At 40.6% G+C, this 25,698-nt stretch overlaps 1 protein-coding gene across 2 annotated transcripts in view; it reads left to right on the forward strand.

The window, feature by feature from the left end:
• Nucleotides 1-25,262, forward strand: part of plcl2 (phospholipase C like 2) — a 49,433-nt gene extending 24,171 nt beyond the window's left edge. For both annotated transcript variants that reach the window (XM_074652823.1, XM_074652824.1), the window contains 5 exons: nt 721-3,204; nt 4,363-4,566; nt 10,100-10,175; nt 19,704-19,813; nt 23,715-25,262. In XM_074652823.1, the coding sequence (XP_074508924.1) occupies nt 721-3,204; nt 4,363-4,566; nt 10,100-10,175; nt 19,704-19,813; nt 23,715-23,918 (3,078 nt within the window). In that variant the 3' untranslated portion in view covers nt 23,919-25,262. The remainder of the gene's footprint in view (nt 1-720; nt 3,205-4,362; nt 4,567-10,099; nt 10,176-19,703; nt 19,814-23,714) is intronic.
• The last annotated feature ends 436 nt before the right edge of the window (nt 25,263-25,698 follow it).

The following is a 25,698-nucleotide window of genomic DNA, read 5'->3' on the forward strand; positions in this document are numbered from 1 at the left end:
TGAAATGAGTTTGACTAATCCAAATTATAAAATGATGTTTTCTGCTGAAGGAACCAGCTGCAGCGATGGAGCAGGGTTCATTGGAAATGTCAGAAATGTGGCTGCTCTAGATGACTGGATTTGTGTGGGCGATATTCTCCTGAGGGAGAATTCCTGTTGTATCTCCATAATGTACAGTGACAGGTACCTTAAGTCACCCAACAAAGTTGCTGTTGTGATTCTGCTCAGAAAATGTTCAGAGGTAACAAAGGGAGACCAGGAAGGAAGGACATAACATGCAAACGGTATATCAGAGCAGACAGCATGTTGTTTTCTGTTGTAATGTTATGTAAGGGAGAGATGTACTTTGTCTTTATGTTGAAAACTTGAAGGCAGGATATTTAATCCTGACGTGGAAAAGGTCTTTGAAGTCTTGGAAAGGGAGGTTAAAGTATCAAAAAATGTTTTAAAAATGAGCATCATTAGCATCAACATTTACTCTTTGGTTAGCTAATGATGAGGAGCAAAGCACTGATGGGAAAAACCCTTCTATCTTCAAACTGTTTTCTTTTCAGGAAGCAAGAAAACCACGCTTCTATACAGCTGAACAGATTATGCATTATATTCCTTTAAGTTGAAACATAAAATGAGGTTTCAAGGTTTTCCCTCAATGTTTTTTTTTTTTACTTTATCATTCAGTATTAACAGAAGGGTTTTTATTTGTGTTCTGTTTCTCTGCAGGATGCCTCAAGACAGCGTAAAGAAAGAAAGAAGACTGTGTCATTCAGCAGCATGCCCACAGAGAAGAAAATTAGCAGTGCTAGCGACTGCATCAGTGCAATGGTGGATGGCTCTGAGCTGAAGAAAGTGCGATCCAATTCCCGCATCTACCACCGCTACTTTCTCCTTGATGCCGACATGCAGTCTTTGAGATGGGAGCCCTCGAAGAAGGAATCAGAAAAGGCCAAAATTGATGTAAAATCCATCAAGGAAGTGCGGACAGGGAAAAATACAGACACTTTTAGAACTAATGGAACCTATGATCAGATATCAGAGGACTGTGCCTTCTCAATCATCTTTGGGGAGAACTATGAGTCCCTGGACTTGGTGGCAAACACTGCAGATGTAGCCAACATTTGGATAACAGGGCTGAGGTACCTGATCTCCTACGGGAAACATACCTTGAATATGATAGAAACCAGCCAGAACAACATGCGCTCATCTTGGCTGGGTGAACTTTTTGATGAAGCAGACGGTAACAACAGCAAACAAATAACGATATGTGCTGCTGTGCAGCTAGTCAAGAAGTTGAACCCGGGACTTAAAAATGTGAAAATAGAACTGAAGTTCAAGGAGATCCACAAAGCTAAGGACAAAGTAGGTTCTGATGTGACAAAAGATGAGTTCATTGAGGTCTTTCATGATCTTTGCACAAGACCAGAAATTTATTTTCTCTTTGTTCAGTTCTCCAGTAACAAAGAATTTCTGGATACCAAGGACTTAATGATATTTCTGGAGGCAGAGCAGGGTATGGCACAGGTCAGTGAAGACACCAGCTTAGAGGTCATTCAGAAATATGAACCATCTAAAGAGGGCCAGCTCCAGGGTTGGCTTTCTCTTGATGGGTTCACCAACTATCTTATGTCACCAGAGTGCCATATATTTGACCCTGAACAAAAAACAGCATGCCAAGACATGAACCAGCCCTTGTCCCACTATTACATCAATGCATCCCACAACACATATCTGATAGAAGATCAGTTCAGAGGTCCCTCTGATGTGACGGGGTATATCCGTGCCCTCAAGATGGGCTGCCGCAGTGTAGAGCTGGACGTTTGGGATGGGCCTGATAACGAACCTGTTATTTACACTGGGCACACAATGACATCACAGATAGTTTTTCGCAGCGTCATTGACGTTGTCAACAAGTATGCCTTTGTGGCTTCTGAGTTTCCACTGCTACTGTGTTTAGAAAACCACTGCTCCTTAAAGCAGCAGAGAGTCATGTATCAGCACCTAAAGAAGATCCTTGGAGACAAGATCCACATGGATCCTCCAAAACCTGAGGACTGCTACCTCCCCTCTCCCTTAGAACTGAAGGGAAAGATCCTACTGAAGGGTAAGAAACTGAGCACGAACTGCACTGCTTCAGAAGGTGAGGTGACAGATGAGGACGAAGGGGCAGAAATGTCTCAAAGGATGAGCATCGAGTCAGCGGAACAACAGACCATCGCACCCAAAAAATTCCAGCTCTCGAAGGACCTCTCTGATCTGGTGACCTTGTGTAAGTCTGTAGAGTTCAAGGACTTCCCAACATCTTTCCAGAGCCAGAAGCAATGGGAGCTTTGCTCTTTCAATGAGGTCTTTGCCGGTCGCTGCGCGAGTGACTTCCCAGGTGACTTTGTTAACTACAACAAGAAGTACCTTGCGCGGGTTTACCCTAGCCCCATGCGGATTGACTCCAGCAACATGAATCCACAAGATTTCTGGAAGTGTGGTTGCCAGATTGTGGCAATGAACTACCAGACTCCTGGCCTGATGATGGATTTAAACATTGGCTGGTTCCGTCAGAATGGGAACTGTGGCTATGTGCTGCGTCCAGCGATCATGAGGGAGCACGTTTCATATTTTAGTGCCAACACTAAAGATTCAGTGCCTGGTGTTTCTCCACAGCTCTTACACATCAAGATCATCAGTGGACAAAACTTCCCTAAACCCAAAGGCTCAGGTGCCAAAGGAGACGTAGTGGACCCCTATGTGTACGTGGAAATACATGGCATTCCTGCTGACTGCGCTGAACAAAGGACTAAAACGGTCAACCAGAATGGGGACAACCCTCTGTTCGATGAGAGCTTTGAGTTTCAGATCAATCTCCCAGAGCTTGCAATGGTGCGCTTTGTGGTGCTGGATGACGACTACATTGGCGATGAATTTATCGGCCAATACACCATCCCCTTTGAGTGTCTCCAGCCAGGTTTTCGCCATGTACCGCTACAGTCTCTGACAGGGGAGGTTCTGCCACATACCTGGTTGTTTGTTCATGTGGCCATAACTAATCGAAGAGGAGGCGGCAAACCACACAAAAGGGGACTGTCTGTACGAAAGGGCAAGAAGAGCAGAGAGTATGCCAGCATGAGAGTGCTATCGATCAAGGCCGCGGATGATGTCTTCAAAACAGCCATGCTGCCACTGAGGGAGGCAACAGATCTCAGAGAAAACATGCACGTAAGACATTTAAATCACTCATTAAATGCTTATTCTGTTCATTAGTATCCTCTGATGTGTGTACTACTGAGCCAACAACATCATCCAGACTTTTTCTTCCCTTTTCCACCATGGGAATGTTTTTCTGTGGAAGGGTAAACTGAAGAAAATGTAACCCCCAAGTCAAGTATAGATTATAACCACATTTACTACAAAGACTACTTGAGCATCTAAAAAAAGGCTCCCACTCCGTAAAGAGAAACACAAAACCACCAGGCATAACTGAATCAGATTTGATCTAATCCTTATGTCTTGCGCAATAGTCAAAACAAATTTCGGGAGAAAGTTGAGAAACAATGTGATGAGATTGTAGATGTTTTTTATGATGTTAAAATCACTGCAGCTACAGCCGATGATGATCATGGCCTTTTGCAGGCTGTTAACGTGTTTTAACCAAAGCACTTGCTTATTTTAATGGCTCCCAATCTAAACAAATCCAGTGCCATACCAAACCTTTTTTTCTTGTCTGATATTGAGCAAGCTTTGCCACCACAGGGATCATGAAGACAGTGTAACTTTCTCTTCTTTTCATGATCACATTGATGTCATATTTGTGGTCTTCAATCCTCATTTGAAGTCTCAGTGAAGGCTGTACTGGAGTGTCACAACGCTCTGTGGTCGGTCCCTTGTTGTGTTTCTTCAGGCATTGTTAGGATTTATTTTTGGTAGCCCTGTTTATATTGCCGTCATTGTGCGATAACAAGCCACTGGCCTTGAGACTATAACACATCTTGGCCGTCCTGTCACAGTTTGTCCCTCCGGTTGTTTATGTAGGGTTTAAATTTGGAGTCTCACAGGAAGGATTTGTGTGTGTGTGTGTGTGTGTGTTTGTTCCATTTCCGTGTGATACTGGTGTCAGTCCAAAAGGATTGAGTGTTTATGAGTAGCTAACAAGTGCCAAAATGAAAGTTCTCACAGGTAAAGAGTGAGCTTCCAGCCACTTCCTCTGACCTCTCTGTGGGTTTGTGGTCATGTATTTGATGCAGATCAATGCCAGATTTACCAGAGTCTTTTACTAGTGGTTATGTCATTAGACATGTGTTTTACTTGGCATGCCATTATAAACCAGTATAACTGCATGCAAGCCCAGCTGTAATTTCTCTCCCACTCCCTCTGCAGAATGCCATTGTGCCATTTAAAGAGCTGTGCGGCCTTTCAGCAGTGGCTAACCTGAAGCAGTGCATCTTGGCCCTATCCCCTCGACTGACTGGACCCGACACCACCCCCCTTCTGTTGTTCAACCTCGCTGACCAGTACCCTAACCTGGAGCCCCAAGGCCTGCTTCCAGAGGTCCTCAAGAAAGTCGTCACCACCTACGACATGGTGAGTAGTAGTCTGAAAGAGTTCTTCAATTTATTTGCACAATAATAACACCTGGACGTACATGTGATATAAGCAGATGGATCAAATAAATTACCATAATTAAAAAGAAGAGACACAAATTACTGATCTCTGTGGATAAAATATAAAAGGGGGGATTTTACATTCAGTTATGCAAACCTCAAAGAATACAAGAAAATCAAAGAGAAACAAATCATCAGACAGGATTATGTGTTTTTTCTTTCTTGTCCATCCTCTCGGTTCTCTATATTAAATGTAGTTTGAGGGGGATTTGGCAGTGGTGCTATCTTTGTATCTCTCTATTTATGTATCTATTTATGCATCCATCCATTAAAGGAAAAAAGAGAAGACCCTACCAAGCAAACAAGCTTCAACTCCAATCAAATCAATACATTGGCTTTACTGGACTTAATGGGGGCATACAGAGATGGTGAGGTAACGTGGCTGGAGCTCTGTTAAGTAATAAAATCAATGTTCAGTTATGCAACATGCCATTGAGGCTATTCCCAGAGAACGCCGTTACCCTGAACACATCCTGTTCTCTAAAATTGATTCTCAACACATTTTTTATTTCAGGCACGAAGCAGAAATCCCCTGCAAAAATCCACTGGCAGAGTAGAGCAACAAGTGAACTACTTTAAATAATTTTGCATCCAGTAATTAGAGTATATTTTATCAGATTTATCTCCAGCCTTCGGCTGTAGCATTATGCCCCCAGCATATTTATTTAACCCTGTAAAATGGGATTCAGTGTTTAGCATCAGTGTCTGAGCACAGCTGTTCTTGGTGTCACACATTTGCAGTGTGCATTGAGTGGGAGCACACACATATTGGAGAAGGCACACATGGTGTTGGTAGCATCATATTGAATATTTTGTAATACGTTTGTAATATGCTCTCTGACAATTTGAGTGGCACTTCACACAAAGATGAGATGTGCACACCTGTGTGACACTCGCAAAGACCTGATAGAAATTTCACATGTAATTCAACTTGTTATGGAAACGACGCATGGAGATAGAATTAAGTGTTATCTGCATCCAGCTGTGTTGTTTTTATGGCACACCTCATCCCTTGGGACTCAGATGAACATCTGAAAAGGGGGGATGATGCTGAAAAGACTCAGACGGATTAAGGTGACCTCTCTGCTGGATTCAGACTCGGGGAGTAGAGGGATAGTTAATTGGACCTGATGGAAAGAACGCCAGGAAAATTGAGTTGGAGGGAAGAAAGGAGAAAATGACGGGTGTTCGGGGACCAAAATCGAATAAATTAAGAGCAAGGGCTTAAGTGGTGTGAAAGCTGCAGGCCTTGATCGTCAGCAGAGTGCCAGAGGAGACGGAGAGCAGGAAGGTGCACAGCTGAAGAGGAGCTGACAAATACAGAGGCATCAATAAAAAGAGGAGAGCCAGACTTAAAGAGTAGTAAATAATGTATGGAACAGTACAATTTAAAAAGTCAAGACACTGTCAAAATCCACCGCTGGGACTAACCAGGCTTTCGCTTCCTAATTGGCAAAAATAGAATCTGGGTCTCAATCTCTGCCCATTTGTGCGCTGAGGAAAAAAGTGCAGAGACTGAGCATGATGCCAGCGTGTGCTCTTAGATAACGCTCTGATTTCAGTTTGTGTTCACAACAGATGAACCTAGGGCACAGCCTGTTAATAGAGATGAGTTTGGAACACTTAACCAAGGGGAATACAAAGCCCATATGTTGGTCATTGGTTTGTCCAACAGTAAGCCAATTATTTTTTTTTCCTATGGAACTTGAGTGTATATGAGTATCATAAATATTATTTCTATGTATAATTATTCATCTGCGTATCTCCAATATTTTTCATTCACAGTCTGTTTTGTTTCGAATGTATTCCCCTTTAGTTTTTTACTAGTTGCGTGCATAATGGCATTGCCAAGCTAACATCAACTTAAAAATAAATGAGCATTTGTGTCTTTGTGGATAATAATAGTAATAGAACTAAACGTAGCACTTACAAGAGGTGGTCTTTAGTGTGCAAATGGGGCAGTCCACCCACTTACCTTAGAACGTGCCTTTAAATACATTTGAGATGCCGTCTCTGCCACCAAGACGGTAATTTCTTCTCCCATCAGGGAAGTAATCACAGCGTGTGCGACAGCTCTAAGTGCCGCAACTGCAGCTGCGGAGTGACACAAAACAGCCACAATCACTTAGTCATGACTGCTTTCAGCGTAACATGGTGATTCACTACATGGGTTTTTAAAACTGTTATCTGTCCCTAGTACTGTACAGTACAAGATATCAGGGGTGGACTCTATGTAATTATACCTCAACAAAAGACTGCATGGGTATATTTGTCTTTAGAAAATCCCTCACTTTGCCATGCCCTCACTAATTCTCTATCACAATTGTGATAATGTAATGGAAGAGGTAATTATATGAACTAACTACAAGAAAAATTATAGCACAAAAACAAATTGTATCAGATCACATAACTATTCAGTGGGACTCCAGTATTAAAGGACCAGTGTGTAACATTTGGGGGGATCTATTGGCAGAAATGTGATATAATATATATATAAATATGTTTTCTTTAGTGTATAATCACCTGAAAATAAGAATTGTGTTTTTAGACCTTAAAATGAGTGTCCTGCTCTCCTTGTGTGTGTGCGTAGGTACACAATTCAGCAGTAAGCCAAACTCCATTCAAATGAATACGTGAGTCAGGATATAGCGTCCAAGCTCCTGGTACTTTATTGGGCGGCATCCTCATATACAGTATGAAAAGGAGTGAAACTGAAGACATAAACAAAGAGTACAATCAGCAAATGCATAATCAAATTATTCGTTACACTATAAACTTCACATAGCTTCTCTAACTGTATGATACTGTACGTAATGATAGTAGTCAATATAGAACAATAAATGACAATGACATGTGGTTAAACTAGCAAGTATCAAAATAAGGTTTTATAAAATATACTTCACAAAAATACAATCAAGATACTGTTCTATGGTCTGTGCTAAACTTATACTTACAGACGATGCTTTTGAAGGCATAAACAAAAGGAAGGATTACAGCAGATGGTTATTGAGACCAATTCGCGAAAATGTGGCTGCATTCTATACTAAAATGTCCGACTTCCTGTTCCGGGTCAAAGTGCATGTCAAAATAAACGAGAAATAAAAAGGCCCAGGAGGGGGAGCTACATCCTCAAAACTGGAGGCACAACAATGAGCTAGAGATGTTCCGGTACCATTTTTTTCCCTTCCGAAACCGATTCCGATACCCGAACTTGTAGAATTGGCTGATAGCAAGTACCGATCTGATACCAGCGTGATAAATATAATATCTTTGTCGCTTTTGGGCTATCTTTGTGGAATTTATCTCGTTGTTGGAAAACGGTTTCCAACATTTACTGCCGCGGTTCGTCCTTTTTTTTTCTCCCATTGCCTTACTGAAATTGTCGTGCTCTTTCGCGTGATGCGTCTCAAATGTTATAATGTAAAGATTGCTGGTGTTGAAATTGGCAACACAAGTGCCTACCCTCGAAACAGAAGCCTTACATACTGTACATATTGCCTTTTTACTTGCTGGATTGTCCACTGTTAAATATTGAGGAGCTGCAGCATTTATTTCTGCACAGACTGCAACTTCCACTGTACATTCACTTGATATTCTCTAAGCTAAACTAACTCTGTCTTCGTTGCTCTTAAAGGACGAGTGGGGTGTTATTCTATAGGTTTCTTACTGTCAACAAATCTAATGAAAAGATCAAAACCAACCATTGTGTTAACCTGACTCTCAATACTTTCTGAATTCTTGACCCTCTCTGTGGCACTCAAGCCGAATAGTTCCCACTAATCACATGAATCTTAAAAAAATAGGTCACAAATATATAATTTCACTTTTTTAAAAAGGCTTCGTAATCTCTTAAAGCAGCTGTGCACTGTGCATTTTTCAAACAGGAATAACTGGTGCATGTGTTTGATGCTCTTGTGAGTATTTCCAGCAGCAGAATAGTATGTGGGATTGACTTAAAATAAACCACACTGCTCATGTTCTTAGTAATGAAGGAACATGTCACCAAGTGCAACAGTGTGGCTCATTTATATGTTTTTAATAGTTTTTTGGACAACAATGGAGCTCTATGTCAATGAGGAATAAGCTATATCAGGCTTTGGATGCACAGGCAATACTCAATTCACTGTTGGTTTTGGTCTTTTCATGGGATTTGACAATAAGAGAAATATATCACTAGACTGCACCTTTTTAATAAAACCGTCTATGGGAGTAATATGAGTTTACTTGTATTTCTAAAATATGTTTTCATCTTGCCCATGTTCCCTCCATTCTCTTCCTGACACCCCCCTGCATTTCCTCCCCCACCCGCTCTCTTCCCTCGCTGGCTGGCCACAGAGCTGGCATGCTCCAAAGATCGATCTCAGGGGTGTGATGTTGGTCACTGCTCTTTTTTTCAGCGGGGCTTTGTTACACTGAGCCTTTATAAAATGGTGTTTTTCTTTCCTTCCTTTCCGTCTTGGCAGCAGAGCAGGGCAGACTGGCTTTGTGACACGACCTCGCTGTGCACTCAAGACAGTTAAGGGAGTGTACAAGCAAATGTACGAGTAGATTACAGCAATCCTGCATACACAAAGGCCCCAGTGCCCAACGGGCACAAATTGAAATCAAAAGCAGAGCAACATTTGGGTACATATATCATCTCCGTCAGATGAAACAATCGAGCTATTGCTAAGCTAATCAAAGAGAAAGATCCAGATGGTCTGTCAGGCACCCTGTTCACTCAGTGCTTATTTACCTCTATCTGTGACAGGCTACATATGCATCATTAACCTTGGGAAACACCAATGTGCTGTTGTGCTTGTGTAAGGAAGCCAAAGGTTTTTTTTAAGGGTGGTGTGGGGCGGGTGGGTTGTTGGCATTTAATATTTAAATAGATTCCCAAAGTGTTTGAGTCTGGCATAATGGCCACCATGAGACTTGTAACAGTCTGCAGGTCAGCAGAGTTTGTGCACTCAATTAAGGCTGAGCATAACACCGCAGGAGCTAAACGTTGCATCTTTCACAGCTGCAATTTCACAGATAACACGGCAGTGGTCTACTTCAAAATGACTCGCATGTTTGTTATACTCTCTTCATAATCATATGACCTTGATTATCTGCCTTTCCTTTTACAGAGATTCTTTTAAAACCAAGTACCGGGACTGACATTTATATCTCTGGAAGACGAAACAGTATTCCTGTTTGACGGGGGTAAAAAAAACATGCAACTTTTAATTAACCCTAATTGCTTGTGTCTCCTTCCCTCTAATTTTGGCTTTCAAAAATGCAATTCAGCGACCACGCCCACCGACGTGCCTGTAATAACAGCTTGTTTTTCTGAGCCCTCCCTGGATTGAAACACCCGGCCACCAGACGGAGTCGGCTCCCTGCTTTATTGTGGGATGCCAGTTTTTTTTTTCTGATGTGGAAAAATACAGGCAAATATAAGCAATATGTTTTTTGTCTCCTCTCAGGTGATCCAGACCAGCAAGACTCTGCTGGAGAACTCCGAGGGGCTGCATGAGAGGATTTTACTCACCCAAAAAGCAGGTAAGAGATGGTCAAAGGAGAACAACTATAAAAAGCTGTTTTCTGACACCATTAGACAGCTTGCCCAATGGCCCCGCCATCTCTCTGAAGCCACACAACGCAGATCACTCAATGTGAAATTTGATTGAACTGATTATACTTTGCTTATTTGCATAAGTGGAATTACCATTTGAATCATGTTCAAGTATGTGATCCCGTCACCGCATCCCTTTGAAAAGCTGTGTTTCAGACAGAGGTGTTTAATTCACACCAGCAACAGCCTCTGTGCTGTATTTTAATTACAAGGTTTGGTTTAGGGTTCAGAGAGGTGAGTGAACTGGAAAACATCAAAGCTAACAGATGGCGGTACACCTATAGTTCTTCTCCACCAGACGCTCCTATCTGTTTTTAATGTGTTTATGCAGTCCTGACTTTCTAGCCTATTGCAACAGAATGACTTAAGCCTACCATACACTGGAAGACTTTTAAAAGACTGAAGTCTGACACCTTCCCACATCTGAAAACAATTTACGATTGGCTCAATTTCGGAGAGTGCAGACCAGATTTTACTGAGCGTGTGTTGCACACCAAAGATATGATGCATTGATGAAGCATGACCCAGTCTCTTTCAATAGGCCTTGGGACATTGGTTAGTTAGCTAGCTATAGCACATGGCATATTCACTGGAGATTTGGAGAGCTGCAGCTTTTTTCCTTCTCCACTCCATCGTGGTACAAATGGGAGGACACGTCAAAGAGGCTCTCTTGTTCATTCCACAACTCCACCAGTTTCTCCATGTTTACTTTCTACCCCATTTGCTGCTTTCTGTTTGGTGCTGGAGAAAGCGCACCTATTGGTTATTGACAATGTTCGCATCATTGAACTTACGATATTAAACTTGTTTGATTTTATCAGAACGTCAAGACGACAGACAGCTTGGACTGAGTTTTATGACCACCTTACACTAAACGATCGAGATCACGGACGTGCGCTGCAACTCTAGCAAAACTCTTGTGATTTTATTAATTGGAAATATGTCTGCGACAGTGAAATCGCTTGAAAGGTCTTTTAAAGTAAGGTCGGCATTAATGTGTCCAGGGGTAAAGCAACTCCAGTCAGCTTTTCTGGGAAGCAAAGTTGGATTGGCAGCTCATCAGTTTAGGCTCTGCTGGATTTAAGAATATGCACACAGACAGAGTCTCAAGAGGGAAAACATTGGCATAGGATGCTGTCAAAGGATGGACGGCTCTCTTCCTCTGCTGTGTTTTATCTGTGCTCCTGTTGTTTTCAGAGGTCAGTCTTTATTCTGTGACAATTCTTGTTTAATTGTTGCAGTCCATGCAGCCGAATAGGTAAAACCTGTTCATGAGAAGAAATTCAATTTTGACATTAAACCTGCAGTAGGCAGAATGTTTCTGGCATCATTGGGCAAAAATGTCCATAATGACATTTCAGCATATTGTAATTCAAGTGTTCTGAGAGAAAACTAGACTTCTGCACCTCCTCATGGCTCTGTTTTCAGGCTTTAAAAAATGTAGCCCGGGATGGGAGACTTTGACCAATCACAGGTCATTTCAGAGAGAACGTTCCTATTGAGCGTTACTATTGGTTGTGCTCTGGCTGGTGGGCGGTGCTTGGTATTTCCTCAACATGGCTGCTGGGTTACAAAATTTCTCATTTTACAGCTAAACAGTACATTATAAGATGTTTCTGGTAATATTTGAGGCGAGAAATAGGCATTACAGTAACAGAATATTGATTCATATTTGATCAGCGCTGCCTAGTTTAACCGTTTGATCGGAGTTTGTGAGTGATTGACAGCTGGCATGGATGGCAGCTGGACGGCAGACTCCAGCTCGACTCTGATTGGTTGTTTTCCTCCGGTCTGTGAAATCTTGCAGATACCATCAGGAGCACCGGAGGACACAGAGGCACATGTTTTATAAAAATAACTTTTTTTGAATCATATTTGCTCCATTTCTACCCACTACTGCTTTAATGTGCTTTATATAAATGCAGCACTGTCTGGCCATGAATTCCATCTAAGTAGCATAGAAGGCTAATTTATCACTGAATAAGCCTGCTGGAAGAGCCAAGTGAGAGTGGAAGGATGGTAGAGAGACGGACCATCATTACCACGGCTCAGCTTTATTGGTTTCCAGATGGATGGACTTATAAAATATTCAATTTCTATTGTCTTGGCACATCAGAGAGGAGGAGGACTGTCTCTTTAAACCAATGCGATGATCAAAGGCTTCATGCTGTTCTTTTTCTTTGGTGTTTTCAGTTCGACCACCTTCCAGCCCTTAACAATTACCAGCCAGTGGCTTCAGATGCTGTGATGTTGAGCTTACTAGCATCAGAAAGATCCCCCCCGAAGCCTCTGCTCACATCTTTGCAGCTGGGATTTTTTATTTTGACCGTTGTCTCTTTGGTTCAGATTCGGCTGGAGCATGTGCAATTTTAAAATGGCTAATGTATGAAATGAGTGAGTTGTATCTGCGTTCTTTAGTCATACAGTAATGACCCTGTTCTGGGATCTGTACAGCCTTTGCCGGCATTTTCCTTATTCAGTTTTAAAGATCGGATGTTTGCCCGCAGTTTACAGAACTGCAGTATGGAATTATTTTCAATATGTACTATGTGCAAATGTGTTGCACATTAATATGTTTGATTCATGGAGCACATGCGCAAGTGTGCATTGTCAACTGTTGTGCTGCCCGAGTCTCCCATGGGACTTATATAAGTCATTCTTTTGAAATAAATCAAAGTATTTAAAGATATAATGAGTAAGAATTAATTAAAAAACGATCTGTAGACTAATACAAAAAGGTAATCCCTTTCAATCATCACTTATGCCCCGCTAGAAATGTGTGGCGGTGTCTGTTTCTGCAGAGAGAACCTGCCCTCTGCCTGTATTTTCTTGTTTCTCCCTACGTTGCTTTACTTGGGACGCTTCTGGGCATTTGTAAACAGCCTTTATGCCCCACGTGATGGTGTAATCCCCAGCCAACAACAGCGAGCAGGGTGTGCAGCCCGTTCAGGTGGTCAAATGCCAGCGCTTCGCCACGCCCCTCAGCTTCTGATACCGACTCACAAGTACAAGGTGGCCATATTTCACGGATGAGAACGGGTTGTGTTATGTGCATGTGTTCCAGTGATCCCCCTGCTCCTCTCTGTGCTGTGAGTGCAGCAATGATCGGTGTGTGTCTGTAGCTTGACGAGAGCAGTGCTGAGCCACAGCCAGCAGACAGGAAGCCTGTATTTATTCGAAATCCGGCAACTCGGCACCTTCTCGCAGGATTATGCAGAGTTTTGCGGAGTTAGTTGTGTGTTTTAGAACGTAACCGCCGGGATACAATCTGAAAATAAGATTTTATTTCTCAGATTTGCTGCTTTGTTCTCACGAACGCCTCTCTCTCTCTCTGTCCAGTCACTCTATAGCTTGCTCAACCAACGCTGCTCTCTCTCCCCCTCTTGGCTCGTTGAGCTGTAGAGGAGGGGCCAACTCTGAATGCGGTGTGCTTAAAAACAGCAACCGACAACTGTTACATATTATACCTTTTAAGCCTGAAGGAGAGGTCTGCCAGACATTATTGGATCTTTTTCTATGTCATTACTTACTCATCTTAAAGGGACAGTGTGTAGGATTTGGTGACATCTTGTGGTGTGGTTGCAGATTGCAACCAACTCAATACCCCTCCACTCACTCCTCCCTTTCCAAGACTGCGGTAACGGGAGCCGCCAAGTGCAAAACCGTGGTAACGCTGTTCGCCTCGCTCAAAGGCCATCCTTACCATAATAACACTACTTTAGGAGCAACGGAAGTCTGACGGCGGCTGGTGGTACCATGGTTTTGCACTCTATGGCTCACGTTACCGCAATTTCACAAGTGTGTCGGAGAAATACTGTGGCCTTCAGGTAATATAAAAATGCGAAAGGCTCTCTCTAGCCAGTGTTTGGTTTGTCCATTCTGGGCTTCTGTAGAAACATAGCGGAGGAACATGGTGGACTCTGTGAAGAGGAGCAGCTCCCTATGCAGATATGAAGGGCTCATTCTAAGCTAACAAAAACACAATAACTCTTAGTTTCAGGTGATTATACACTAATAAAACATAGTTATGAATATTATATTCCATTACTGCTACATAATACGTGCCCCGAATTGTTACACACTGTTCCTTTAACAGTCCTGTTTGAGGACGGATGAGTTGTGCATTTGGAAACACAACAGGCCTCTGTTGTTACTATCCTTTGTGCTGCACAGTGAGTCCTAGCCCTGATTGATAAATGCCTTGTCAGTGAATCATTCTTTTTTTATTAAACAACAGTCAAATGACTAACACAGCAGTGACATGCTCAAGCAGGCCAAACCTTTTTTTTCCTTTTTTTCAAAAGCTTCCACAGAAGCTTTGCGGGGCTTTTGGTCTCAAAGCACTATTATATATGATTATCTAAAATCAGCTGCAGAAAAATCAACAGCCAACAATTGCAAAGTAGGACACAACAGATGGCAAACTGATGAACTTGAACATTGATTTATTTTCCATCCTAAACTGACATAATGTTATCCCAGTTGTGTGTGTGTGTGTGTGTGTGTGTGTGTGTGTGTGTGTGTGTGTGTGTGTGTGTGTGTGTGTGTGTGTGTGTGTGTGTGTGTGTGTGTGTGTGTGTGTGTGTGTGTCGTGTAGAAACTGTGTCAGTGCAAACCCAATTCCCCCTTTACAGCAAGCGGAACGTTCCAGCAGCAACAGCTATTAAAGTTGTGAATAATCCATCACATCAGCTCAGACAGGGCCCCACTTTCCCCCTCAGAAAAAAAAACAAGCCACACAAAGGCAGTGTCAGAGAACAGTCAGGTGTTTGCAAACACGGATGTCACTTCCCTCGTCCGACACTCACTCAGGTTCCAATTAGCATTCAGGGCAGATGGATGGCTGAACCTGCTGCAGACTAACAAGATCAGTACAGAAGATGTTCTTAAATGCCAAGTGCAACATTATGGTGTGGCGCTGCAGTGACATTTTTGCAGAATACAAAGCAAAGTGCCAATGTTTGTGTTGGATATGTTAAAATACCCTTTTAATGTGAATTGAACGTCCTGTTTTGTGAAACAATTGGCGCTACATCTCCACCTGGATGGTGCCACGCATTGTAGTTAACATCAGAGCTGAGACCGTTTGGAAAGAAATTCGATAATCAATTATTTTTTCAGTTAGTTTTCAACCGAAGGTGCCAAATATTTGCTGGTTCCAGTTTGTCAAATATGAGGCTTTTTCTGTGCCATATGTGATAGTAAATGAAGATAAGAGAGGTATGAGAAGTTAGAACTTTATTTATCCTGAGGGAAATGGTTGTTCAGCAGTTGCAGTACAAAGTAGGAAAGAGTAAAAATAAAAACAAAATATAAACAATAAAAGATTAGCAAAAAGGTGCACAAATCAAATGTGCACAATTCCAGAAATTTAAACAGGTTCATGTTTAGTGCCATAAAAATATACAGGTTAACGGTAAGGTGCAAATTCAAAATATACACACTGCCAAAACGGAAACAGTCAACAGTAAGGCTCATAAAGATAAACAGGTTAAAGGTAAGATGGAAATCCAAAATATATACAATGTAGAGCTGCAAAGATGAATTGATCAGTTGTCAACTATTACATTTATCTGCAACTATTTTGATAATCAATCAGTTTGAGTATTTTTTTAAGAAAAAAAGTCAAAATTCTCTGATGCCAGCTTCTTAAATGTGAATACCGGTATTCTCTGGTTTCTTTATTCCTCTATGACAGTAAACTGAATATATTGAGTTGTGGACAATGAACCACCATTTTCGGACATTTTATAGACCAAACAATTAATCAATGAAAATTGACAATTAAAATAACCCATTAGTTGCATCCCTGATACAATGCCAAACATGTCAACAGGTTAACAGTAGGGATCATACAAATTGTGAACCGGTAAAAGGTAAGGTACAAATATACACTACGTCTAAAATATAACGGGTTAAAGTTAGAGTTGTACCGATACCAGTATTGAAAATGCGTCCGATACTGCCCAAAATTCACGATTGCGTATCGGCGAGTACGCCAGTCTATGCACCGATCCGATACCATAATTTAATAACCCAGAAAAAAAATCAACTTGTTCAACCGGAAATCAATTCATCTTCGCCGCTCCAAAACAGTAGCCTTCACTGTGCTGTCGCCCTGGATGTATCATGGTTGCCACTGGTAACAACTGTTTTAGAGCAGCGAAGAAGAACTGATTGCAGGTAGTTTGTCACTTGACGATAGCAACCAACAACAGTGTGGAAAAAATGGTATCGGAACACCTCTAGTTAAAGCTAAGGACCACAGATATGTATGAGAAGTGTCATATAGCTATGTATGTACTATATTTAATCTTTGTACTCATACGTGTATATGGTTGATTCAAAATGTTCAGTGATTATGTCCCATTATTCCCAAGGCCTATTGAAGGAGGATGGGTCACGCTTCATTAACACGTCATATCTTTGGGGTACAACACATGCGCAGTAAAATCTGGTCTGCACTTGACGAAATTGAGCCAATCGCAACGCACGACCGCAGCTCCAGTTACACTGCGCATGTGTTATACACCAAGACCTGTGTCCGGCCGTGTCCCAGCCTCCTTCAATAGGCCTTGATTATTCCCTATAATGATTTGATCTGAAGACATCATTATGAACACTGTGATGAGTTTTTTTTTTCTCTTTTTTTATTTTTCATTTTTTTCATTTTATAGACTAAATAATTAATTAATCGAGAAAACAACCAGCAGATTAATTGGTCATGAAAATAATTAAGATGCATTTGTCATTTGTATTAATCAATCATGGTTTACAGCTCTTCTGAAGTATTCTCCGTCTGATAAAGTGGCATTCTATGATATTATATGATTTAGATACAAGCATCTCTTATTGAAAGAATTTATCAATTGGCAGTCAAATTAATAATTCAGGTCATTCTCCTCTGAGCTGCCACTCCATACTGTAGTTTAATGCTGTGAGACGCGTGAGCATCAGCCCTTTTTTGTACAGTTGTCGCTTTGCAGCATTACCTCACAGAGATCAGAGTCTGAAATGCCTTGCTGAGAAGAGCTTCCCCCTTTCTTGCCTGCTGCCAGACTCCGTGAAATGTTGCTAGGCAACCTCCAGTGTGAGTTTACTGTGTGTGTACCGTGCGTGCGTGCGTGCATGCGTGCTTGTGCAAGAGATGGAGCAAGCTGTGCACCTTCTTCAGCACGGTTCACGTGCACAGCAGCAGCAGTTCACTAGTTACAGAACAGCGATCTGAAATTGAAGAGAGAAATAATTGTACAATGTTGGTTAGAACACAGGAAATGGGGGAGAAAAAAAGTGCATGTGTGATTTAGGAGCAGCGTTGAGATGTCAGGTTCAAAGATGAGTAAATTCTGTCAGTTGTTGGAGGTTATATTCACGCCTGAGCTCTGGTGACAGACTTGTCTCCTCAGCTGAGAGGCTCTAGAACAGCCCAACCCCACATATCTTATGGCGATTTCACACGAAGGGGGTCTCTCTCTCGTGTGCACGCCACGTTTCCATGGCAACAGCACCAACAGGGGCCAGGGCCGACTCTAGCTGATATCAGCGCTTCAAGCAGAAATGTGTGCATTCTCAACAAGGAATTTCCAGTGCAGAAGTGTCTTACGCATTTGATGGGCTGTTGTGCGTAGTGGGAACTCTGCTCCATCTCCCTTTTGGTTTATTTACCTCACAGGCTGCGGTTGCCTGTTGCTGCGGTGTCAGGGCTGCACTGTAAAGCCAACTCGACATTAAACATGTCCTTACTCAGACTCAGTCATGCAAAGGGGGAGAGGAAGAGAGGAGGTGGGAAAGCTCCTCAGGAGACAAATCCCTCCTCTGTTCGGTGCCTTGATGCTAATCCACAGTGAGAGAACGTCATGTCTGTCTGCCTACGCTGCATCTCTCCTCTGGCTTTCTCTCTGTTTCCGGGGCTCTTTATTTTCCTTCTCATCCTGCCTCACTGCTTCCTTCAACTCTGCTTTTTGTTTTTTTCTCTGCCTTTGAGTTATATTGCCTTTTTGCTTTCTCTCTTTTTTTTCTTTTTTCTTTTTACCAATTCACAAGTTTCTGCCTACTCCTGTCCCTTGACATCCCATCAACACCTCGCTGGGATGTGCTTCCGTGCTTTACCCCTCCACTTACCAACATTTCACTCTGGGAAATAGATTTCAGATTGTGAAGCAAGGTGTTGCTCAGCAAACTGTTCCTGGCTGACAGGGACAACACAGTGAGAATGAATAGCAGCACTGTGTGGATTGCTAAAACAAATAGGAGACCCGAGAGAAACAGGATGTATCTTCCTTTTGTTAGCTATCAAATAACTTTCACTTGCTGAATTGAAATCAATGTTACACTTCCTCCACCTTTTTTTTTCAAATCACTCTGCTATCCACAGAATGGTGAGAGATATTACAATATTAATTATATACAAGGGCTGTCAATGGATTAAAATACTTAATTGGGATTAATTGCATAATTGTTCATAGTTAATTGTGAGTAATCGCAAATTAATCACACATTTTTATCTGTTCAAAATATACCTTAAAGGGAGATTTATCTTATTAGTGTATATATATACAGTATATTATATTATTGGAAATCAATTAACAACACAAAACAATGACAAATATTGTCCAGAAACCCTCACAGGTACTGCATTTAGCATTAAAAAATGCTGAAATCACAACATGGCAAACTCAAACCTACTAGGCAACAACAGCTGTCAGTGTGTCAGTGTGCTGACGTGACTATGACTTGCCCCAAACTGCATGTGATTATCATAAAGTGGACATGTCTGTGAAGGGGAGACTCGTGGGTACCCACACCCATAACATTTTCATTCAGATATCTTGAGTTTGGAGCATTATTTACCCTCCTTCTTGTCGAGATACTCTGACATGGTTTCATATGATACCAGTATCTTCCCTCTAGCTTTAAAACTGAGCGTGGTACCACCTCCGAAAGACTGATTGCATTAAAGAAATTAGTGGCGTTAAAACAAATTTGCGTTATCGCGTTAACTTCGACAGCCCTTATATTAACATATTGATGGCAGGTGCTTGTACCGTTTCACTTCTTCACGTCTTACATCCAATCCTCAGGTTCTCTCTTTAATATGTTCAGAAATTCGCACCTACTCTTTTTCAAACCAGACATGCAGTACAACCGCAACAGCAGCTACTGCGATCCATTATCACACTGCAGACGTACAGTAATGAGAGAGGAATCCTCCTCCACAGCCAGAACTTCCACACACTCAACCCTTCTGCTGCAGGAGGAGACTGTGAAATGTTGACAGTACATGCCAGTGCCTTTTGCTCTAATGTGTTTCCTCGCTGTGACAACAGGCCTAGCACCCAGTCATATCTCCTAGACTTCAGTCACCTCACAGCTGCTCTTCTGTTTCACAAAACCACCATGAATTCCAACCATAAAGACTGACTCGACACTCCTTCTCATCTGCCTTCCTCTTGCAGCGATGGAATTTCACGAGAACCTCCGTGACTTTGCAGTGAAGGAGGGGTTGAAGGGCCGGAAGCTGAACAAGGCGGTGGAGAGCTTTACGTGGAACATCACCATACTGAAGGTGAGATATTCATTCACAACAGGCAGAACACTAGTATCTACCAGTGGTGGAATTAACCTAAGTAGATGTACTCACATACTTAAGCACAAGTTTGAGGTACTTCATAGTCTTTTCTTTTCAAGCCTCTTTCTACTTCTACTCCAGTACATTTCAGAAGGGATAAATCGTACTTAATACTTTCATTACAATTATCTGACAGCTTTAGTTAATTTCACAAATGAAGATGTTATAAATTACTAACCATCAGTATCCAGCTGACATGATTAATCAATTAATAAATTAGTCGGTTGACAGAAAATTAATTGGCAGCTATTTTGATAATTGTCATTTTTCATGCAAAAACATGTCATGGTTCCAGCTTCACACATGTGAGAATTTGCTGCTTTTCCTTTTTAAGTATTTTAATCATTTTAAGATTTGTACTGTTGGTTTGACAAAACAAACATTGTAAACAAATTAATCAACAAAATAATTAATCGATTTTTTGGAGAAAGTAATCAGAAGAGGAATCTATAAAGAAAATAATCATTAGATGCAATCCAATACGAAAATGTTCAAAATGAGCTCCTCCTCAACCAGCTGCAAGGGTTAAATCCTGCTTTTACATTATGCATGAGTAATAATACTATTATGATATAATAGCAGTCACAAGGGCCGTTTTCTGTATTGAGTACCTTTTACATGTAATACTTTACTTTTACATTTTCCCGTTTATACTTACATACTTCTACTTAACATTTTCAATGCAACACTTTTACTTTACATTGTGGTATGAGTACTATCACTCCTACTCAGTAAAGGATTTGAATACTTCCTCCACCACTGGTGACTACTGTGTTACTCCAACATGTAATAAACTGTTTTCTGTATTTTTATGTTTGAGTAGCATGCAGTTGCCTCATTGCACACTGTAATTTGAAATGTGTTACTTCTCATATGTCCGCAACACACACACACACGCGCACTGTGATCAGTCTAGGTCAAAGGTCAGGGTCGGTGGCCTCGGGCAGTTTTTCCTCATGAACATTTCCAGTAGCTGCTATAGGAATCTTAACAGCGTTATTCCAGTTATATGACGGCTCCTATTAAAACCAGGCAATAGACTGGTTTCCAAGCGCACGCACACAGGGGCTTGAAAACAAACCAGAATGACTGAGGGTTGTATAAATAGTTTGATTTTGCTTCATTCATTCAGTCTGACATTGTATACATGTTGGCCGATTCCTCGTTGAGAGGAGAAGGTTTTGCCTTAACCAATCAACAGTGAGGGACATATTGGTCCCACCGACATTATTCAGCCAACATGGAAGTGACGGTATTGTTTGCTAGCAGTTAAAAGCTTTCACATTGATTTAAAGAAATGTCAATTTAAGAGTTATTTCTTTAAGTTGTCTTACAACAGCTTGTGCAGCTGTGTCAATCTCACATATGCTTGGTGCCATTTTTCGACGATATTTTTCATAAATGTAGCTAGGAAGTTATGCAGGAAGATGATTCTGACATTCTTAGTCAACTGTTTTCTCCAGTTAGCGGGAACAGCCATCAACGGGCATAGTAGTAGACTTATTTGAATCGCTGAACACATCTGAGATGTGACCCTAGTTAACCACCACCACACCTTTTATTTCAACCTTCACTGCCAACACTAGGGGTATTTATTGATGAACCTGATGACCCTCTGCATATTTATTTGTGGTATTTGCACGTGTTAATTAAGATTACCACATGAGTAGCTCAGCTATAATTTATACTTTGTCTCCAGGCGATTAAGTTGAGTCAGGCAAAGTGTGTGTGTGATTCATTGTTTGTGCTGCATTTTCTGTCCATGTTTAATCTGGGGCTTTGATTATATGGATCTTATTGTTGGCAGGCGTACTACTTAAACAGACTTGAGATTTTTGATGATCATTAAAGTACATCAAGTTATTGACTGAAGGTCTTGAAGCTTAAAAAAATGTCTACTATCCAACACATTTTTGAACTCAGTACAACAAGTTTCCAACACAACACTGCTGGCTTCATCTAGCTATCAAAATGACGATTCTTGTCATTCAGACATATATAGCTGTGACCTACTATACCTTTTTTATATCGTATTATAACATGACTTTTTTTTCCACATACTATACTATGACTTTTTACATTTTTTGACATATTATACTATGATTTTTTTTCGACAGACTATCCTATGACTTTTTTTTCAGCATACTATGCTATGATTTTTTTTATTTTTTACATGTTATACTATGACTTTTTTTTAATTTTTGGACATACTATATAATTTTTTTTAGACATAGGACTTTTTTTTCAACATACTATGTTATGATTTTTACAATTTTTCAACACTAATATGAATATTTTTATTTTTGGCCATACTATACTATGACTTTTTTTTTTTTATTTCGACATACTACATTATGATTTTTTTCCCAGCATACTATACTATGATTACTATGACATACTATATATTTTTGGCCATACTATACTATGACTTTTAAAAAAATTATTCGACATAATATAATTGACTGACTCTTTTCAACATACTAAACTTACTTTTTCATTTGTTTTTAACATACTATTACTTTTATTTTTCGACATACTATGACCAGATTTTTTGTCTCCGATGTACTGTATGATGACTTTCCAATTTTTTCTAAATACTAAACTGACTTTTTTTCGACATACTAATGACTTTCTTAGACAAACTATATTATGGCTTTTTTTTTTATTTTTGCGACATACTATGACTTTTTTTTTTTTCACATACTATACTATGACTTTTTTTTTTAGACGTACTATACTATGACTTTAAAAAAAAATTCAAAAAAATTCGACATACATTGATTATTTATTTTTTAACATCCTATACCATTACTTTTTTTAAAACATTTTTCGACCTACTATAATGACTTAATTTTTTGAACAAACTTGTGTTTTTTGTAATTTGTTTTTCTAAATACATTTTTTAGATTCATTCAACTTTATTGTCATTGTACAGAGTACAGGTAATAAGACAACAAAATGCAGATTATCCAGCCAGAAGTTCAAAAAGCAGTTAAGTGCAGCGTAATGTACGGAGTACATACAGAATACGATATGGAATAAATAGGACTGGTCCTGGAAACGGAGAGTCCTGTAGCGCCTCCCAGCCTGGATTGCAGGAAGTGTAGAATTAGTGATGCATTGTTCAGTTTTCTCCACCGTCCCTTACGATACTTCAATGAGGTTGTGAGGATGCGCTCGATGCCACAGTGGCAGATGTTCATCAGAATCTGAGGAGACAGATGAACTTTCTTCAGTCTCTGCAAATGAGTCATACAAAAATAGTTTGTACATTGTGTGTGTATGTCTAGTGTTTAGTATTAGAAAAAAAGGATTCAAAGCATATTTATGTTGAAAGAAAAGTCATAGCATAGTATGTTATTAAAAAATAAATTTAAGTTGTTAAAAATAAAAAAAAAAATCATGGTATAGTATGTCAGAAAAAAAGTCGAATGTGTCGAAAAAATAAAAAAAGGTCAAAGTATAGTATGTCAAATTTAAAAAAAAAAAGTCCATATAGTATGTCAAAAAAAATCCTAGTATCATATGTCAAAAAAATTAAGTCATTGTATAATACGTGGAAAAAAATATATAGTATAGTATGTCAAAAAAGTCATCATATAGTACATCGAAAAACTTAAGTCATAATAGTGTGTCGAAAAAAGAAAAAAAAAAGTCATAGTAAAGTGTCTTAAAAAAAGTAAAAAGAGAACAAATTTAAAAAAGATCGTAGTATAGCATGTCATTAAAACAATCTTATGTCATTTTATCCTTATGACAGGGGCCGCACAAAATGTTTCCGAGGGACGCACCTGGAAAAAGTATGTTTTAACTCTGTGATCTATGATTACCCCTTCAGGGTCAGGCAGACCTACTGAAGCACGCCAGGAGTGAAGTCCAGGAGAACCTCAAGCAGATCCACTATGTTGCGCTCACCTGTAACCTGTCTAAAGGCGGACCAACGGGTGGCTCCTCCGGCTCCGAATCCAGGAGCAGACGCAGCCTCGAGGCCATTCCTGAGAAGGCCACTGCGGAAGACGAGCTCACTGATGAGGTCAACTAAAGACCCACAATCCTGCTCTGGTGCCCTCTTGGCACCCACATTCAGACCTCTACTCTGTTCCTGCCTCCTGAGCTCAAAACCCAAAGCTCTTGCTCCCTCTGCTTTACCACTCTCTTGGCATCATCGCTCTGACCACACCAGTGTTTTTCCACATTCCATCGTGTACATTCCTGTATCCCAAACACAGCTGTAACCTCTCAGACTTCTGCCTGTAATCATCAATAAAATGCCACAACTACTCCAGGACAAAAAACCCTTCCCTAAGTTCAGTTCACAGAAAGTTGAGACCGGTTTGGAAAATGACATAATGAAAAAAACAGTCTTAAAATGTGTAGTGAGTTGTACTGAAAGCTGAAAAAGTATATAACATTTGCCACACATTTGATGCTGCCTAGCCATTAAAGCACACTTAATATAAATGCCAAACCTCGACATCCAGCAAAAACATAACATTTGTGGAAAATGTTGAAAGGGATAACGTAGAAATGCCGATGATTATCAAAGTGCCAGATATAAATCCTAACTTTCCACAGTATAAAACTCCTAAACGTCTTCATCTACAGTCCTACTGCATTAGTTTGTAGCCCTCCCTTCATTCCTCTGACCCTGTGTCTCATTTCCTGGGTAAGCTGGGGGAGCCGAGTGAACTACCAGCCACGTGACCATATAAGACATTGACCTACTGTTCAGAGACAGTGCACTACTACTCAGTGGACCGGGGTGTTACCCGAGGAAACAAAAAAAAGAAAAAGAGCCCTTGGATTATTGTAAGAGATTTCTTAAAGCACAATTTTTTTGGAGTTATGAATGTAACAGAACAGAGGGAGCGAAAGAAGTAAAGAAGTGGACACAAAAAGTCATGAATGAGAGTAAAGAGCTGTTTACAATACTGAACTTGTCCATGTTCTTGTCTGCCAAAATAGTATACTGTGTGTATATATGGAGTTTCCTGTTACCTTTTTTTCTGCAGAGTGCATCATTTTATTATTGTATACTTGGAAATATAAGATTTATTTTATAAAAGATATATGAACATGTCTGTGGAAAAACAATTAGTTTTATTTGTCTAGAGTTTTCCCGGTTGGAGAGCTCCTACACGTCGAGAGAGAAGAACTAATAATAGAATGTATTCATGACGAACCGCAAAGTCTCAACAACCACAACCAGCAACTGCATGAGGAGGAACCACGACAACATGCACTCAAAAACAGCTTGGACGTTGACACATTTTCATATTTCAGCATTTCACTCTGGGAATATGTTGGGTCTTTATTTTTGGGGCATGGTTCTCCCATTTCAGAGCGCTACAAAAGAGATTGAGCAAAATAAAAAGTGTTCCACCAATGTAAAAAGTTATTTCACAAAGGGATGTCACAAGAACCGAAACTTCGGTACTAAGTTGATGCCAAAACTCCGAAAATGTGACGGTACTCATTTTTCTACAATACCGCAGGTATCGTCACGTTGTCCTGTCGTCCCGGGGACAATAGAGTGCTACGGGAAGGAGTCCTAAAACCCGGAAATAAGTTAGCAGTTTAGCAGTTCCGGTTCCCTCGTCTGGAAGTCAATGGGTTTTTAGTTAGATGCCTGAAATAAGGTCCGTGGTCTGTAACAAAAGCTGAAAATATTTTTGTTCGTTTTGTTCTACGATATAAAATACATCAATAAATACCCCACTCGTGAGTTTTACGAGCTAAATGAGACCACTAAACGTCACCACGCCGCGTCCGCCTTTACAGGCTTGTTGTGTATACTCGCGTCATGTGACCATTTATAGCAT

The sequence above is a fragment of the Sebastes fasciatus genome, chromosome 12 (assembly GCF_043250625.1).
Source record: "Sebastes fasciatus isolate fSebFas1 chromosome 12, fSebFas1.pri, whole genome shotgun sequence".
NCBI classification, from domain to species: Eukaryota; Metazoa; Chordata; class Actinopteri; order Perciformes; family Sebastidae; genus Sebastes; species Sebastes fasciatus.